The sequence below is a fragment of the Camarhynchus parvulus genome, chromosome 1 (genome assembly GCF_901933205.1).
Source record: "Camarhynchus parvulus chromosome 1, STF_HiC, whole genome shotgun sequence".
Taxonomy (NCBI): domain Eukaryota; kingdom Metazoa; phylum Chordata; class Aves; order Passeriformes; family Thraupidae; genus Camarhynchus; species Camarhynchus parvulus.
This window is the reverse complement of record NC_044571.1, coordinates 3,684,139-3,701,368: the sequence shown is the minus strand read 5'-3', so window position 1 is coordinate 3,701,368 and position 17,230 is coordinate 3,684,139. Positions and strand designations below refer to the sequence as shown.

Genomic DNA, 17,230 nt, shown 5'->3' with positions numbered 1-17,230 from the left:
ATACTCTAAGGTGTGACAAAAGGAAATACACAACACAAAAGAGTTGTGGCTTTGCCAGCACTGTACCAAGCAAGCCTTCCCTCTGCATCACCACCCATTCTCCATACAAAGATTTCTCTTTAAGAAACATAAATTGAATCCAACTAAACTATTTCATAAGGACCTTATTTTTTTACAGTATTCTGCTTTCATTAAAAAAAAAACCTCAGCTGTTTCAGCCTTAATGTGAAAAAAAAGTACTGAAAAAATACATTTCAAAGATTTATGGAGTTTATGATCTTTCTGCAATAAAAATGTCACTGAAAATATCTGCTTAGGGAGTTGTGTTTTCCAAGCAAGGAAAGCTTCCCAATCACAGCAGAATGATCAGGAGATACATCAGAATCTAAATGAAAATCCAGAATTTAAGTAGGGGCAAGAAGCAAGCAGTATGACTTGAGATGAGTGGCTACACTCTGCAGAATTTGGGATTTCAATATGATTATTTAGGTTAAGTTCTCCTTTACTGGAGATTTCTGTGTCACTACCTCTTTCTAACGTCATGGACCAACCTGAAACTGTGGCACTCAGCATTTCACACCCTGAAGTGTGAAAAACATTACTCTTAGCCACAACACAATAATAATTTGGTTTAGAAATGGATAAAGTAAATCACAATGCTTAAAAATAAAAATTAAGAGCAGGGAAACTTAGGTTGCTGTGACAAAAAGATTTTGGTTGCTGAAGTTGCAAGGGAGTCCAGTAATGGGACTGGAATTTTAGCACCACTAAAAAGTATTTTTTGAATTATATATCAGAAAGCATGGAAATGAACAGCTGGGAGAGATAAAGCACCCTGCTGGAGAGCCAGGCACAACTTCTATCACTTCACTCATTTCCTTCTAATTATTTCTTCTCCAAACTGGTCTGCAGCACAGACAGATGGCAAATCCCAAACCAACTCAGTGACGTACAGGTTCACTCACATCACTCACCTAAAGAACATCTGCAGCCAGAGCTGAAGAACCCCTGACAGGAGCTTGGATAAAGCAATAAAAATTGCACAAGACACTACACAAATAAACCTTCCTCACTCGTCTACCTGGGCCTCCTTTACAAGTTCCTCCACTCTTCCACACATTTTTATAGATGTGGGACTGAATATTTATGAGATGGAAGTGTCCTTCAAAGGCCACATTTAAGAGAATTGCAGCAGGTACAGAACACCTAGCCAAGCTTTTGCTGGAATGGTGGATATATCTGATAATTTGCCTGTTACTTCTGTCTTACACATCACTGTGAGAAATCACACACTGCATTTCCTGAGCAGCCTGACAGAAAGAAAAATTATTTATCAATTTATACTTCCTCACCTATGTATCCCCTCCTCCCTGCATGTTTCTCTACTCCAAGGGAGTTTTCCACAACCAGTTTTCTGTCTGTTTTGCTTTGCCAGGGCAGCACAATGTTGCCAAAGCAAGAGCACCAAAATCCATCTTTCCATACTGGCTGTCAAAGCTAAATGATCCCTGGCACTCTGACAACTCCTGTAATTATCCTCATGGGTCAGACAGTTTTCTACTTGACTGGGCTCCTGATTGTTCCTGATTTTATTAAGGCTTTCCTACAGCTATTTTAATAAATTAAAACTACGCAGGTGGGCTGAGAGGAGCCGATGGGATTCTAACTGCAGTGGCTTCAAGCTGACAGAGGGACAGTGGATTTTTGGGACTTTTTTTAGTCACTGAAGGGACATGGTTATGTACATTGTCATCCTGGAAAGCACAGTATTATCTGTCCAAAATTAACGAGTCTCTGATAACTACAAATGGTGTTTGCAGTGTAGCCATTGCCCATGTGGAACACACATTTTTATTTACATGGCTACACAAAATGCACACTGCTTAATCACAGAGATGCTCATAGGCTTAGGGCATTTGCTTCAATTTAGGAGGCATGATTTGTTAATTTTTTGTCCAGACAGAACTTCTGGCTTGAGGTAAATGCTCAGAGTGTACACAGACAGCAGGAGGTCCTTCAGAGCTGAGCACACTTGGAACCATGGAATGGTTTGGGTTGGAAGGGACCTCAAAGCTCATCCCATCCCACCCCTGCCATGGCAGGGACACCTTCCACTGTGCCAGGCTGCTCCAAGCCCCAGTGTCCAACCTGGCCCTGGGCACTGCCAGGGATCCAGGGGCAGCCACAGCTGCTCTGGGAATTCCATCCCAGCCCCTCATTTCCATCACAGGGAACAATTCCTTCCTAACATCCAATATAGGCCTTCCTTCTGTCAGTGGGAGCCATTCCCTGGGTGCTGTCCCTGCATGCCCTGGCAATTGTCTCTCTCCAGCTTTCCTGGGGCTCCTGCAGGCCCTGCAAGGCCACCCTGAGCTCAGGCCAAAGCTTCTCCTGTGCAGGTGAACAATGCCAGCTGTGCCAGCCTTTCCTGCCAGCAGAGCTGCTCCATCCCTCTGCTCATCCTGGAGCCTCCTCTGGGCTCTCTGCAGCAGCTCCAGCTCCTCCCTGGGCTGGGCCCAGGGCTGGGGCAGATCCCAGGATAAATTAGGAGGCATCTGATGAAAATGGGCTGAGGGAATCACTGCCTGGGATAGAGGAACCTACTTACAGTGCTGGTTTTAAATATTCTAATAGCGCAGAAAAGAACTTTAGCTGTGCCCCACTTTTGCCGATGCTGCGCTGTAATTTATAAATCAGCACAGTGAGAACCTGCTGATTTTGTATTCAGATTCCATATAATGTTGTAAACTGAATATTTACACCAACACCAAATGTAATCAACATAATTAGCACAAACAGTAGCTTGCTTAATATTTAAGTTATTAGCATATTTTGAATTAAAACATTATTTCTCCAAAGACATTGTAATCACAATTTTTTTTTTTTTTCAGAGGCAGGGATTAATGGAATCTTTGAAGTTAATTTTGAAAGCAGCTGCAAGAATGTATTTCCCAAATCCTGTTAATTACCATGCCAGCCATGAGAAGTAATCCCTTTTTTTTTTTCTTCCTGCAGGAACTGGAAGATTCAATCCAGCATGGTTTATTTACAGGGCTAACTCAGATATGGACAAGGAGTTGTCTTCAACTCAGCAGAATTACTTTTATGAGTGGAATTGGAACCTCAGTGTGGTACTGTGGAATTTCCCTGAATTGCACGTTGGGTTTTGTTTAGCAAAGGGCAAAGAGAGTAAAATCAACTACAAAAAAACCTTCTCACACCACTTGCCAAAAAGTGACCTCATTTCTCCCTTGGACATGGGTGATACAGCCCATATCCCCATTACACTGAGGCCTCCTTTTATCCATTTCCAAAGTGACCTAAGAGGAATATTTCAATTACATAAAAATTGATTAAGCTAGGTGGCATAAATAAAAACTGACTGGTTTTATTTATCTTTATCTATTCTATTTATATTTGTCTTAAGGTGGTTTCTTCCTTTTTTTTCCTCCTATTATTTCTTATCTATTGGTAGCATCAGACCTGGCATTACAGTTCCAAAAAGGGCATTTTTGGGCAGGAAACCTGCCTTAAGAACTCCTTCTTCCCATTAGAGCCCAATCCAGCCACACCTCCCCATCCCCAAGGCCTCATTTCTTTGGAAACAATTGTTTGCAAGGTCATACGGAAAATAGGAGCACTGAAATTATTCAAGTTAAAAATAACTCTTCAGCAAAGCTGTGTTGAAAATAATCATTGAAATGATCCAGCTAAAAAAAGAAATACATATTTCAACTGTTTCTGTTGATCATTTCAGTTGTGTAGTTGATGTCTCTGATCCACAAACAGTTGTACCAGGGCAACCTAAATTATCAGCCTTGGTCCCATTGTGTGGGAAATACAGGCAGGGCACCTGACTGGGAACAAGAGATCCTTGGGGATTTGGCAACAGCATTTGGATACAGACACTATCCTGGGTATCCTTTCATATCAGCATCCCCAGATAGGAAGAATGTCCTAGGCAAATTAAGGGGTCAGAGTCCCTGCCTAGGCATAATATAACTGATTATGGATAGTGGTTTTGTAGCAAAAAATTTACTTTGTATTTTATTCTTCCAAGCCCTTCTGAAGTTTTGGGTAATGCAATTTGCTGAGCTCTAAACCCAACTGTAACTGAGTTAGAGGTTGTCTTCAAGGGCCAGCTTGGATTATTCACAGCGAATATCAGCGCTGACAAATTGCTTCATCTCTGATCATATTGGCTGTCATTAATAAAACAGCCTGCTTCCTCCCAGACTGCAAAAATTCTGGCGCTTGGTTTATTTTTTTTCCTGTTGGCATGTTTTTATTTCCAGTTCTACAATTAAAAAAAAAATATCTGTTCTTACTTCCCTGCTGTTTCCCTACATATTTCAGAGTTAAACAGGTATTATCACAGTCAGTTAGACTGCTCTAGTAACTGGGCCAGCCAGGATTTCCCAAAAATATTAATTATGGCAGTTTCAAGCCACCATGCAAAGGAACTTTCTGCCTTCAGCCTGGGGCAAAGCCTTTGATTTTCAAGCCAAGAGCAAGACCAAGTGGCAGGGATGTTTCTGCATCACTGACTCCACTGCTGCACCCACCCCAGGCTTGGAGCAGCCCCCAACTCTTGGGATTTCTGCTGGTCACAGTGACCCCGAGAAAAGTTGGAAATTCTCTTTTCCCAGCCCGGCACTCAAAGGAGGAGTCAGAGCTCTTCATTTCTAGGTCTCAAGGTTTTTTATTGTTCCTTATCTATAAAATATTTTCTCCTGTTGAGCTGAGGTCCATTCAGCAAGACAGTCCAAGGCACTCTGCCTGCCCCCAGGGAGGTGTTATCTTTTTATATAAAAACTACGTGTACAATGTTTACAATAATTTTTCCAATACCTATCACCTATGGTAGACAGTGAGCTTCTACTCTAAACCAATCTGAAAGTGCCAACATCACAGCAGAAGATGGAGGCCAAGAAGGAGAAGGAGAATGTGGGAACCCAGGACACCCCTCTGGCTGTCCTGAGCAGCCAGAACCCCTACCAGGGGGCTCAGAGACCCTGGCACAGAGCCCAAAACACCTGTGGGTTTGATTATGACCCGTGGAGCAAATTACCAACCTTAGATGAAGATCAGCAAGCCACAACAGTTTAGGCAGAATAATAGTGAAATTATCACGGGGTGGAAAAGTAGATTTTGGAGATTTTGGTATGGGGTTCAGGGGGCAAGATGGAGGGATCTGGGTGTGTCCAGCCTTTATCCTTCTTCTTCTTGGCCTCCATCTTCTGCTGTGATGGTGGCACTTTTAGATTGGTTTAGAGTAGAAGCTCACTGTCTAACATAGGTGATGGGTATTGGGAAGTAATTGTAAACATTGTACACGTAGTTTTTAGTATAAAGACATAACACTGCCCGGGGCAGGCAGTGGGCCTGAACTGTCCTGCTGGACAGACCTCGGCAGGACAGGAGAAAATTTTTACAGATAAGATACAATAAACAACCTTGAGACTGAGAAATTAAAAGCCCAGACTCCTTCTTCAAGCACCAGGCTGAGAAAAGAGACTTTCTAACTCTTCTCAGGGTCATTCTGACAAGCTAAAGAGCCTGACATGAGAAAGGCTGGACACGCCCAGATTTCTCCATCTTTCCCCCTGAACCTCCATTCTAAAAACCCCAAAAATCTATTTTTTCACCCCGTGATAAATTCACTATCATTCTACTTCAACTGTTGTGGCTTGCAGATCTTCATCTAAGGCTGGTAATTTGCTCCACAGGTCATAATCAAAACCACAGGCACCTTGTGCTCTGTGCCAGGGTCTCTGAGCCCCCTGGCAGGGGCCTTGGCTGCTCAGGACAGCCAGAGGGGTGTCCTGGGTTCCGACACCCAGCCATCTGCTGGGATGGCAGGAACTTCTCCAGGTCACTCCAGCACCAGGCAATCTCTGGATGGTGACTGTGCCCAGCCTTGGCAGCACAGCCTTGCCCAGGGGGATGACACAAAGCTGGCACCCCTGGCTCCATGCCACAGGCACATCCCTGCCAGCAGGACCCAGGATGGGCTGCTGGAGGTGCCCTTGATGCAAGGCATTGCTCAATAGAGGATTTGTCCAGCATTGTTCCCATCTGGATGGGGAGTGACCTGCTGAGAGCTTTAGAGGAGATGCTTTGTTACGGGGGGGGATGTGGTTCAGAGCAGAGCTCTTGGCACTGGGAGGAAAAACAACAGCCAAGGGATTAGAAAGAAATCTGCCACAGTGAAAGGAAAATGGGCAGGGTGAGGCACAAGGTCACCTTAATGGCCACGAATCAGGGACAGAGATCAAATAAGCTCACATGTAGCTAGCAGAAGACAAGTCAGGTCACTGCCTCTGTCCAAGAGATGGACAGAAAATTGGGATTTCCACAAATCACAAACTCTGAGGACCCTGCAGCTGCTCAGGGAAATTGTTGCTGTAATCCATTTCATTGCTAACAGCAGCAGAGAAGATAAGAAAGGAATTTTCACAGAAAAGCTGTAAGAGCTGCCAGGTTCCCCGGCCCCAGCAGAGACAGACCAGGTTACCTGCCCTAAGAATAAATCCATCCCTGTGAGGGTGGGGAGGCCCTGGCACTGGCTGGCCAGAGAATCTGTGGATGCCCCATCCCTGGAATTGTCCAAGGCCAAGTGGGACAGGGCTTGGAGCAACTTGGGATAGTGAAAGCTGTCCCTGCCCATGGCAGGGTTGGAATGAAAAGATCTTTAAGGTCCTTTCCAACCCAAACCATTCTGTGATTCTATAAACTGTGTTTTCCAATTCAAGTTCAATAAAAACTTGCATGTTTCTCCATGTAGCCCTCTTTCATTCTGTCTTCAGTCTCACACTATGAACCAGGCTCCATTCTGCACTTTGTGCCTTGCATATGAAATAAAAGAAAAACCATTTACACCTCATTCACACATGAACATGGCAAAACATCCTGCAATGCCGTTAAAAATGTGCTCCTACAAGAAAAGTCATGCATTTTGGTAATAGTCTCCCATACTTATCCTGTGACTAGAGAGAACACAGGTTCCTTAGAAGTTCCTTGCAGAAAGCAGATTTAGATCCAGCTGTGCTGCCTGACACACTGCAGTCAGACAAAAACATCTATTAAAGACTTACATGGCATGACTGCAAAACCTATTGCTAGAATTCAGGTAATTTGCAATTTGGGTTCTCTGCAATTCACAATATTAAAGTAGAAGCTTTGCTACCAATGTTCCCACGCCTGCAGATGCATCTCCCAAGTCCAATTCCAGGACAGAAGAGCACAAAGCTTTTGATCCACAGAAGGAATACAAAGCAAAGCTCAGAATAAAAGCCCTGTGAGAAAGAGAGGATCTCCTGTAATCTGAGATGTTCATTCAGCTTGCTTTGGGTGTTAGTGCTCTCCAGTAGCTTGCAAAATATGCTGAAGGAAAGAAGTGATAACTAGCCAAGTCTGACTGGCAAATTAAAATTGGCATCAAGCTGGCCTGCCTTAGGCATTTGGCTGCCCTGCTTAAACTGCAGCACATGTGTGCTGGCACATGCACCCTCAAATGTGCCAAGCCAACAATATGTTTGCTCTCTTCCAGGGGTGTGTATCTGTCAGCTCTGACTGCAGCAGTGATAAGTGTGAAGCAGCCATGAAGCCACATGGCTCATTTCCCCCGCCATGTCATCTGCCTGCCCAGCCATCCTTCCTCCTCCTCCTTCCCATCAACTTAATGCTTCTAATTTCTGCCAGTTTATCCTCTGACCTCACATTTTATAAGTACTCTTTTAGAATTCCAAGAAACAGATTTCCATGTCGTACAGATTTCCTCCTGGAACACTACAGTAAAAAGTTCAAATAAAAATCATTATTCAGAGCATTTCCATTAATGTTAAAATTATGTGCTTTACAGTCAACATGCAGACTACTCAGTATTTTAATACAAGAGTAATTTAATGCTGGCTATTGCAAAGACAAGCCTTTTTTCTCCAAGGGAAAAAGAGAAAGATCCCCAAGAGAAAAAAAGAACACTCTTTCTTGAAACATTAAGGCTAGAGAATGAAAATCACTACAATTCAAATGGAGAACACACTTGTGATTTTTGTAAGGGTTATTTTTCTGCCTCTGTACCCTCTCACCTAAACATGGACTTCAGCCTTTTAAAATGTGTTTTCTTATTTATCTAGGCATTGCACCCTGATACTCACCTGGCCAAACCAACCTCACCCTACTGCCTGGTGAGGCAAACATTCCATGGGAAAATGCTCTGATGTCAGTGAAAACCATTCCCACAAACCACTGGTCTTCCTTCATGTCCTGAGTGTCACTAGGAAAAGGTCTAATATTCTCAAAGTCCTCAAGAAATCACTGATGTCTTCAGATCTATTAATTTTTGCTTCACCTGCTGTTACACACTTGTATTTTGGGAAAAGGCTGTTGAGATTGTGGTACCTGCTGGGTAACCAGGCTGATTTTGTTGGTCACAGTGGAGACACAGAGATGCAAAATCATCCCCAGATATTAGCAGTGGGTGCTGTCAGTTCCCCAACACTCTGCCCAGGGATTCTGAAGCTGTGCAGACCCCAAGTCTTCTTTTAAGATCTCTTCCACCCCCTGATTCACTCCAGAAGAGCCCATGAGCTCCTCTCAAGCTGATTTAGCAGGATTTGTCCTATTTCTAGGGTCAGTCCTGGTCAGAGCTGGCTTGGGCATTTCGGAACTGTGCTCCATCATTCCCAGAAAAGGTGCACCCAAAATCCCTACAAATGCACCCACACCAGTGTGTGCAGCCAGCCAGGATCCCCAAAGGGATCTCTCCCTTTTACCTTTAGAAGATTCCTGTTGTGCAGTGATCCATCATGAACCTCCACAGCCCTGCTCACTCCTCCCAAGCTTAAACCATCATAAATTGATCACATCTCATGTTTTTCTGGTTCTGCTGTTGCAGCTTTCCACTTCTGCTGGCACCATTCAGTAGCTGTGGCCACACAACCCACCAAGAATCCAACTGCCAGCCAAGAAACACCAGGTGAGGCTGGTGACAAAGCAGCTCAGACCTTCCTGTCAGGCATTTGGACACTCAAACTCAATGTTAAAGATATTAAATACACACCTCCAAGCTTTTTGGCAGAGCTAGAGTCTGTGTTTCCAAGATTTGATGCCACCCTTCTCAGGAGCTCCTTGTCTCAGCCCAGGGATCTCTGAGGTCTCCAAGGTCAGACAGAAGGACACCAGATTGTGCAAGTTTTGTTTTTTTTTTTTTTTTTTTTTTTACTTTCTTCTTTTTCCTTTTGCTTCTTACTTTCATCTCTCACAAAAGAGCTCTCTAACATTATTCTGTCTACTGTTACAGCACTCACAGTGTCAGCTACACCACTGGTTAAGGTCATATTTCATGCACTCTAGACTAAGGTGAGAATGCAAGAACATTCAGTGTCTATAAAGTAATACTTTTCTCTTCAAGAGGGAAGACAGTTCAGCTGTAACTAATATTCAAGTCATGTAGGCAGACAATTTTCATTTCTTCTCTGACTAAACTTGTGCTTCTCCCTCCAAATTCCACATTAGTGCATAAATAAGGCTTTATCCCTCTTGGTATGAACTGATGAGGTGAGACAGCACCAGCCAAGGACCTGCTCTGTGTGACACTTGCCCAATTTACCTCTAAGACTTAGAGGAAGCAGACACGGAGAGTGGGGATAAACTGTGACCCCAAATCCTGTCATTTATAATATTTCACAACTGATTTCCTTTGCAGTTGCTTGCCATTTATATTCCTAACAAGACTAATGTTTATAGTCTGCCTTCCACCTCTTTTTCTTATAAGAGAACTAGAGATTGGTTTTCTGAATTAAAAATAGAGGACAAAGTTAAAAAGGGATTATTTATGATTTGACCTAGTTCATAGGTATCTACCATGGTTTTTTAATTTATTTAGAAATCCAATACCCAAACAACAGAAGAAACAGAAGATGTTCCCTTAGAAAGAGGGGGAATGTATGTTTATCTTCATGAGAAGACCCTGTGCAGAGAATGTGGTACATGGCTCAGGGAATTTAAGGTTCTGTTGCCAAGTGAGAGGCTGAAGGAAGGAATTGCTTTCCCCCATCCTCTTCAGCCAGTGGGATGTCAGGATTGACATATCCAGTGTTTAGCCCACCCTGTTACAAGCTCTTCCATAGCAGAGTTAGAAGCAAAACATACAAACACATTTTCCAAGCCATCCCTACAAAAAACTGAGACAGACAAGAGCAAATGGCAGTTTGGAAATCAAATATTTTATTCAAATTACAAAAAACAAAACATAACAAAAAAACCCAGAAACCTTTAATGGAAATGCCACTGCTGTTCTTGCTGAAGTTAACTGCTGCTTCACATTTCATCACTAGCATGATCTAGATAATGTAATAACTGTTGGATGATGACTCCTATAAGCTTGCCAATTCATTACAAATTTAGGGATATTGGACAAGAAACTAATATTCCTTTGGTGAAATTATATTGTACTGTCAAGTCCTGCAGCATGAAGGTTGGAGTAAGTTACTCTTTTACAAGGAAACATGCTATCAAAGCACACTATTAAAACTAAATGTTCTTTTTTAGTGTGTTGCCTGAATCTGTTGGCATTCTATACATGGCAAGAAAACCCGTGAGCTTCTGCCAGTGTCATCAAATTAAGATCAATTTCCAACATCACTTCTAAGTGCTATTTTAGAAGATGCTTGATCCCACTGAAACCACACTGATGGAAAGAGTAGGCAAAGTGACAGATGTAAAACTTATTGTTCTCCCTTCTTCCTCCTCTTTTGAGCTGCAATTTACCACTCAGCTAATAAATAGATGTGAGTTAAAATTAAAAACTGATGTTCATGTGCTTATCGATCCCACCCCCATCCTGGAACAGCTGCAGAATTTCCTCCTCCTCCTCTCTGCCATGTTCTTGCTGGGGTTTTATAGAGCTGCACAGTGTTTGTACCTACTGTGGAGTACGATAAGGGAAAAAATTAACAATTGGGGTCGTGGCAATATCTGAAAAATGCAACCAGAAGGGCCCTGCTAAGGTGAGGGGCTGGCTCAGACACCCACCAGGGCTGGAAACACCAGAGCAGAGAATGGGAGCTCCTCTACACAAATGTGGTGTGTTCTTCCCTTAAAACAACAGTTCTCTGGTTTAGTGCCATCAAGATTATGGTTGTGTAATCATCCCTTGTGTTTATGTGGTTCCAGGATGCTAAACACCATTTCAATAGAATGGTTTCAAGGGAATTCAGGAGAACAACCCAGGGAGAACCCCAGTTTTACCATTTAACCACCTGAAGCAGACACAGTTCCAGCCAAAAACCTCCACTTGCACCTAACATTTCACACATTCCTCATCCTCCTGCTGAACACACCTGTCCAGAGGGACAGGCACATGCTTCAGGCTCTCCCTCAAGAAAAGGACACTTTTTCTTTGGGCTGTGGGACTGCCCAAACCATGGGGTATCACTTGTCTGGAAGGCGGAGGCCACCTTGCTGATATGTGTGTTACAGACACACCCCAGGCACTGGTGAAGCTCCTTTTGCAGAAGAACATCTTTAACCCCAGAGTTACCGCATGTCAGCCTGCATTTCTGCTGAGCTGGCTGCCTACACACCTGCCAGTGAGGCTGGTCTGAGCTGCAAAGCAAAGATTCAGCTCTCCAGGCTGCAGAGCAGAGCTGCATGAGCAGCTCATCCCCCAGGAACACCCTGCACCTCCCAGTTACAGGGCGCACAAACACCCTCCATGATCCTGTTGAAGGTGGGCACAGCACAGCAGGGGCTGCAAAGCCACCCTAAGGCAAAAGGAAAGAACCTGGTGTACCTCAAAGAAGCAAAAATTTAGCGTTCTTTGCTTTCAAAGCCTGACCAAAAATTCTGCATTTATGCAGACATCAAGTCTCCAGCTTTTCACCTTCCCAAGCAAGAGTCAGACCCTAACAGCTCTCTGAATTTCATGTGCCTGCTTGCTTGACACCTGTTTCCAAAGGAAAGCCAGAATATTCTTGCTGCTGTCTGGTCAGCAGGCTGATTCTCAAAGATAAAAGGCTGCTGGCTCAAAGTACACACCACTCACAGGGTGCACATCAGCACCCTGGCAATCAGTGCTGCACTTCACTCACATTGCATGAGGCTCTTCCAGGACATGTTCTTCAATCATAGGTGCCTCAGGCAATCAAAAAGAGATTTCCCAAATGGCTCTCCTGAAGTCACACACCTAAATAAGATGTATTAAAGCTGAGCTTGTCCCCTACACCAGCAACAGCACTCTGACCCTTTAAAATCAAAAGGAAATAAATGCATCCAAGGCAATCTCTGCTGGGGACTCCTCATCCCTGAGCCACTGGAGCAGCACCCAGGGCTGTGAGACCACATTGTGTAAGTGCTCTCCTGCCTAAGCCCAGAGCTGATTCCTGATGACAACCACGAACATTCCACACGGAAGGCAGGAGTGAACATCATAAAAATGTCTGTGTGATTGAATGCTTCTTGTGAAGCCTCATGGCAGGGGAATACCAGGACCCAACATCATCTGCAATGTGTCAGGGTAGTTAAATGAGTGACCAGACGACAGGAGTCCCTGTGGTGAATGGAGTTTGTGCCAGATGTGAGTCCAGAGGCTCACTGGTACAACTGCTGACTGTGAATAAAGGTTTGGCACTGGTCTGTGGGTACATCACCCAAGATCTCTTCCCCCAGTTCAGCCTGTGGGACTGGAGATCTTTTATGGAAGCCAGGCTGCCTCTCCTGGCTGCTCATTGACAGCAGCTGGTATTTTTCAACACAGCTCCCCTCTCCAGGCTCATTAAAAACAACAGAGAACAGCCACAGACCTACAGAAAAGGCTCCCCAGATACTTGAGGACAGACTTTCACAGCTAAAGATGCATTTCAATGTACACTGATATTCCCAAGGAATTCCCATCCATGTCTGCCACCAAGCCAGGCAGCAGGAAGCATAAATCACAATTTCCAAAGCCACTAGGTCACCTCTTACACCTCACATTCCCAATGGCTACTTACAGGGCCAGACTTCCGCCCAGCAGAAGGAACTCATTAAACACATTTTCAGACAAATACCGCAGAGAAAGGAATGTAATGTTCTTCCTACAGGCAACGTCCTTATCCTTCCTAAAAAAATATAAGCTAGCTGCTAGAAAATAGAAATGTACTGCAGGCAGATGAATAACTGCTTCCTTTTCAGCTTTTTCCTCCAGGAGACTGGTGATTACAAAATGGACCTTAAAAATCATCTTGTTCCACCCCTTGCCACGGGCAGGGACACCTCCCCCTATCCCAGGTTGCTCAGAGCCACATCCATCCTCTCCCTGAGCACTTCCAGGGATCCAGGGGCAGCCACAGGTGCTCTGCACAACCTGTTGAAGAGCCTCACCACACTCATAAATCACCCTAATCACTGCCCATAAACAGGAAAGAAGTTAATTTTGCTTGAAGCATAAAATGAGAATTCATGTAAAGTCTCGGTAAATAACTCAGGGAGATGAAAGCTCTTTTCTGAGATTTCTGTGACCGCATTTCCAGCGCTCCTCAAATCCAGGCAATTGGTAACATAAAGCAAGAAAAACCACCTTCCCACCCTCCCAACACTGCTGTATGTGGGATAAGCTATTGAAGGCTCTAATTGAGCTTCTTTTCAATCACCCCATCCTCTGATCTATTTTTTTATCAGATTAAGCCAAAAATAATATCTTTCAGTTGCGGCATTACAAGCTAATACCACTGAGACCCCTCCAACAGCTAATAGTTATCCAAGAGCTTTCCTCCTGCTCAGGGTATTTTTTTGCCTCATTTTTTAACAATCTTTTGCAGCGAGATGGTTTGGGGTGGTGTAGTTGCTCTCGTCTGCCTTTTGGGGAAGAGCTGACAGCAAGGAACAGCAGGGAGGCTTTTCTTCACTGGAGCTGAGGGTGATTAACTCCCCAATTTTGTCAGGGGAATGACAGCAGCACTGAAGACAGCGCTCAGAGTCACAGGCACAGGACGCAGCTCTGCACCAGGGAAACATCTCCCAGCTCCAGTGGTTTGCCCTGTCAGGCACAAACAAATGCACTGGAATAAAGAACCCCTGTGCTGGTGGCAGGGAGGATCTTTATCTTCACTGAGTCTCTTCAAATTCAAAACGCAATCAGTCTAATTCAAATTATGAAAAGTAATTACGGAGCAAATACAACCAGCAGAAAGCTGGGATAAAAATGTCTCATATAGTTACAGCAGTACCACCCAAGCATCACTCCTCTTAAGATTTTCCCCCAAATTATAAATTTAAAGTAAATTTTAGTGCTGCTGCATCTCACAGCACACTTCAGCCAACCTGGGCAGCAAAGTCACAGCGGCTGAAACAAAACAAAAAAGGCAGCAAAACCCCAAACCAACACTGCAGGAACTCCAGCCAGGTGACAGAAATACAGGCAGCAGCAGAGGAGGGGATTCTTATGAAGAGATCCCTGTGCCTGATCCCTGCAGGCAGCAGAGATGAGGATTTCCTCTGCTCTCCCCACCTGGCATGACCTGAAAGCCAAAAAGTGAGCTGCTCCTCACAAATCCCTGCACCACAGCCCAGGCCGCTCCTGCTTTTCATCCCTGCTTTGCACCTCCACAGCTGAGTGTAACACCCGCACAGCAGCAGTCACAGCTTATCCCGTGTCACTCTCAATTTTGCTTCTAAAAAAAGGAAAATCCCATTTGTTAATGGAGTAGCAGGTGTTTTGTAACAAACAGCCTCCAAAAATAGGTGCTGGGTTACAGGTACCTCTGCTGACTCCCAAAGAATGAGCTGAGCTGGAGAATGTGGGATCTCTCAGCTGAACCTAAGGAGTCGTTCCGTCTAACAATACATTTAACTAAAAATTTTCTAGTTTGAACTTTTCCACTGCAGAGGAAAAAAAAAAAAAAGCAAGCAGAAAACCCCACAAGTGCAAAATTCCAGCTCATTTATTTACAAGGGTACAAGTGATCCTTACATGTTTGGCACTATTTACATTTTTTCGCCTCGATTGTAATCCCTCTCAGGACACTACTTACAAAGTTTACATCAGCACCCAACCAAAACCAGAGCGGCTTTTTCCATGAGCTCTAGCAGGCAACTTTCCCACAACTTAATTAAACCCTCTTTTTTACACAGGAAAGCGCTGGGTAGGTACGAGAAATTATCCCGGATTTATAATTAAGACTCCAAAGGACAACCCCCCTTGCTTTATGCTCTGCAGGTGCGCACACACCTGTGGGGGATGCGCTGAACAGGAGATGCTGAGACCCCCGCAGGGGACCTCCGCAGCGCTCCCTCCCCGGCTGCCCGCAGTGTCGTGACACTGACCCTCCGTCCTGCCCTGTCCTGCTCCCCCAGTTCCCGCTCAGCCCGGCTCACCTCGCTCATGTCGCGACAGTGTCCCGGTGCGACAGTGGCAGCGGCCCCACCGGCGCTCAGCGCTCCCGCCACGCCCGCGACGCGCCCGTTAAGAAGCGGCGCCGCGCGCCCGGCCCGGCCCGCGCCGGCCAATCAGCGCCGCGCGCGCGCGGGCCCCACCCAATCCCCGCGCTCCCCGCGATCCCGAGAGCGCGCGGCGCCCCCTGGCGGCCCTCAGAGCCCTCACGGCCGGCAGCGCTCCCCGCGTCCTCCTCCTCCTCATCCTCCTCGTTTTTTTCCTCCTTTTCGTCCTCCTTTTCCTTCTTTTCTTCCTCCTTTTCCTCGTCTTCCTACTCCTCCCCCTTCCCTCCGCACTTCCCCGAGTGCCCGGCACCATAGGCTTCGGGCATCCCCACAGGGAGAGCCACGAACTCCAGGTGTGCTGGACGCAGCCTGGCAATGGGGAATTATTGCGGCAGATCAGATGAATAAATTAAATGGGGAACTTTTTTTTTTTTTTCTTACGGTGAGAATGGTGAGGCACTGGAACAGGCTGGCCAGGGAGGTTTTGGATGGTTCAAAAGGTTCTTACAATAGAGGTAACTCCAGTAGTTGTTTTATTTATACCCTGCCCTTTATGCTGTCTGATGGCACCACATTTTAGTTTTGAGGTACCCCTTTCCCTGTCAGCCTTTCTAACCCATGGCAATCCCTCAATTTAAAGATGCCTCAACCTGGCAGTGTTCAGAGCCAGGTCGGAGCCTTGAGCAGCCTGGAATGGTGGAAGGTGTCCCATGGCACAAGGGATGGGGCAAGATGATCTTTAAAATCCTTTTCTAACCTCTTAATATCCTGTGATCCTTTAAACCAGGCAGAGAATCTCTGCTCTGCTCCCCCCTGCCTTTCCTCTCTGTCTCATCAGTCTTGCTGCCGTTCCTGCTCAAATATACAGCATTTTTTCCACAGATACACGGAAAACAGCCCTTTCTATCATTTCTCTGAATGGTTAATTAAAGCAAGACTTTGGGATGTGTGCTGTTGTGCTCCAGCATCCGTCTTTTGATGGAGCACAATCGCTATATTTGGCAATACACACTCAGATGCTCTGACTCACGTATCTGTGAAGAAATATAGGTTCAATTAGCTCTGGCAATGCACTTAACTCCCTCAAATTTTTCTCAAATCAATAAAAAAGTTAAAGTATTATATTGGAAAGTCCAAGAAGCTTGACAACCCCTCCCACTTCCGGGGACTACCTTGCAGCAGCCTCATTTCTTCGCCAACATCTGTCTTCAGGGCCAGTATTAATAGAGGCAGGGAAATAAATTTGATGAGAAATCACATTTTCCCTTGGAGCTGGAGAGGCAGGAGCGGCTGGGCTCCTTCGTCTGAGGATGAGGAGGCTCCACAGGAACCAGGGTGTGTATCCTGGGAATATTTTAGGGATTCTGGCCAAATATGTAGGGATGGGATCAGGACAGCTGAAGCAGAATTGGAGCTGAATTTGGCAAGGGATGTGAAAAATAATAAGGGCTTCTACAAGTGTGTTGGCCAGAAAAGGAGGAGAAAAGAAAATTTACCCTCCTGGGAAACAAAACAGGAAATCTGAGGTACTGAACACAATTTTTGCCTCTTTCTTGATACCACTATTCCCAGGACCTCCACCAGCATCTGGCATTTTTTAAAATTAGCATGAATTGTCCCAGTTTTTGGTGTGAGTGGCCCAAGCAGGCAACAAACATGGTAAGAGTTCATTGCACGAGCAGCTTCAGGAGCTGCCCTGTGAGGACCCAAAATAAAGATGATGATGATGAAGTTTAGCCCCTGAAGAAGCTGTGTTTCATGTGACACCGTTTTCCAGGGAAGAGCAATTGTGGGTGTATTGCATTAGTAT

General features: G+C 45.0%; 1 protein-coding gene across 1 annotated transcript in view; it reads right to left on the bottom strand.

Moving 5' to 3' along the window:
• PCP4 (Purkinje cell protein 4) overlaps positions 1-15,475 on the bottom strand; it is a 53,370-nt gene extending 37,895 nt beyond the window's left edge. Inside the window, exon 1 of the mRNA XM_030957851.1 lies at positions 15,358-15,475. Coding sequence (XP_030813711.1) covers positions 15,358-15,366 — 9 coding nt within the window. The 5' untranslated portion in view covers positions 15,367-15,475. The remainder of the gene's footprint in view (positions 1-15,357) is intronic.
• Positions 15,476-17,230: the final 1,755 nt, after the last annotated feature.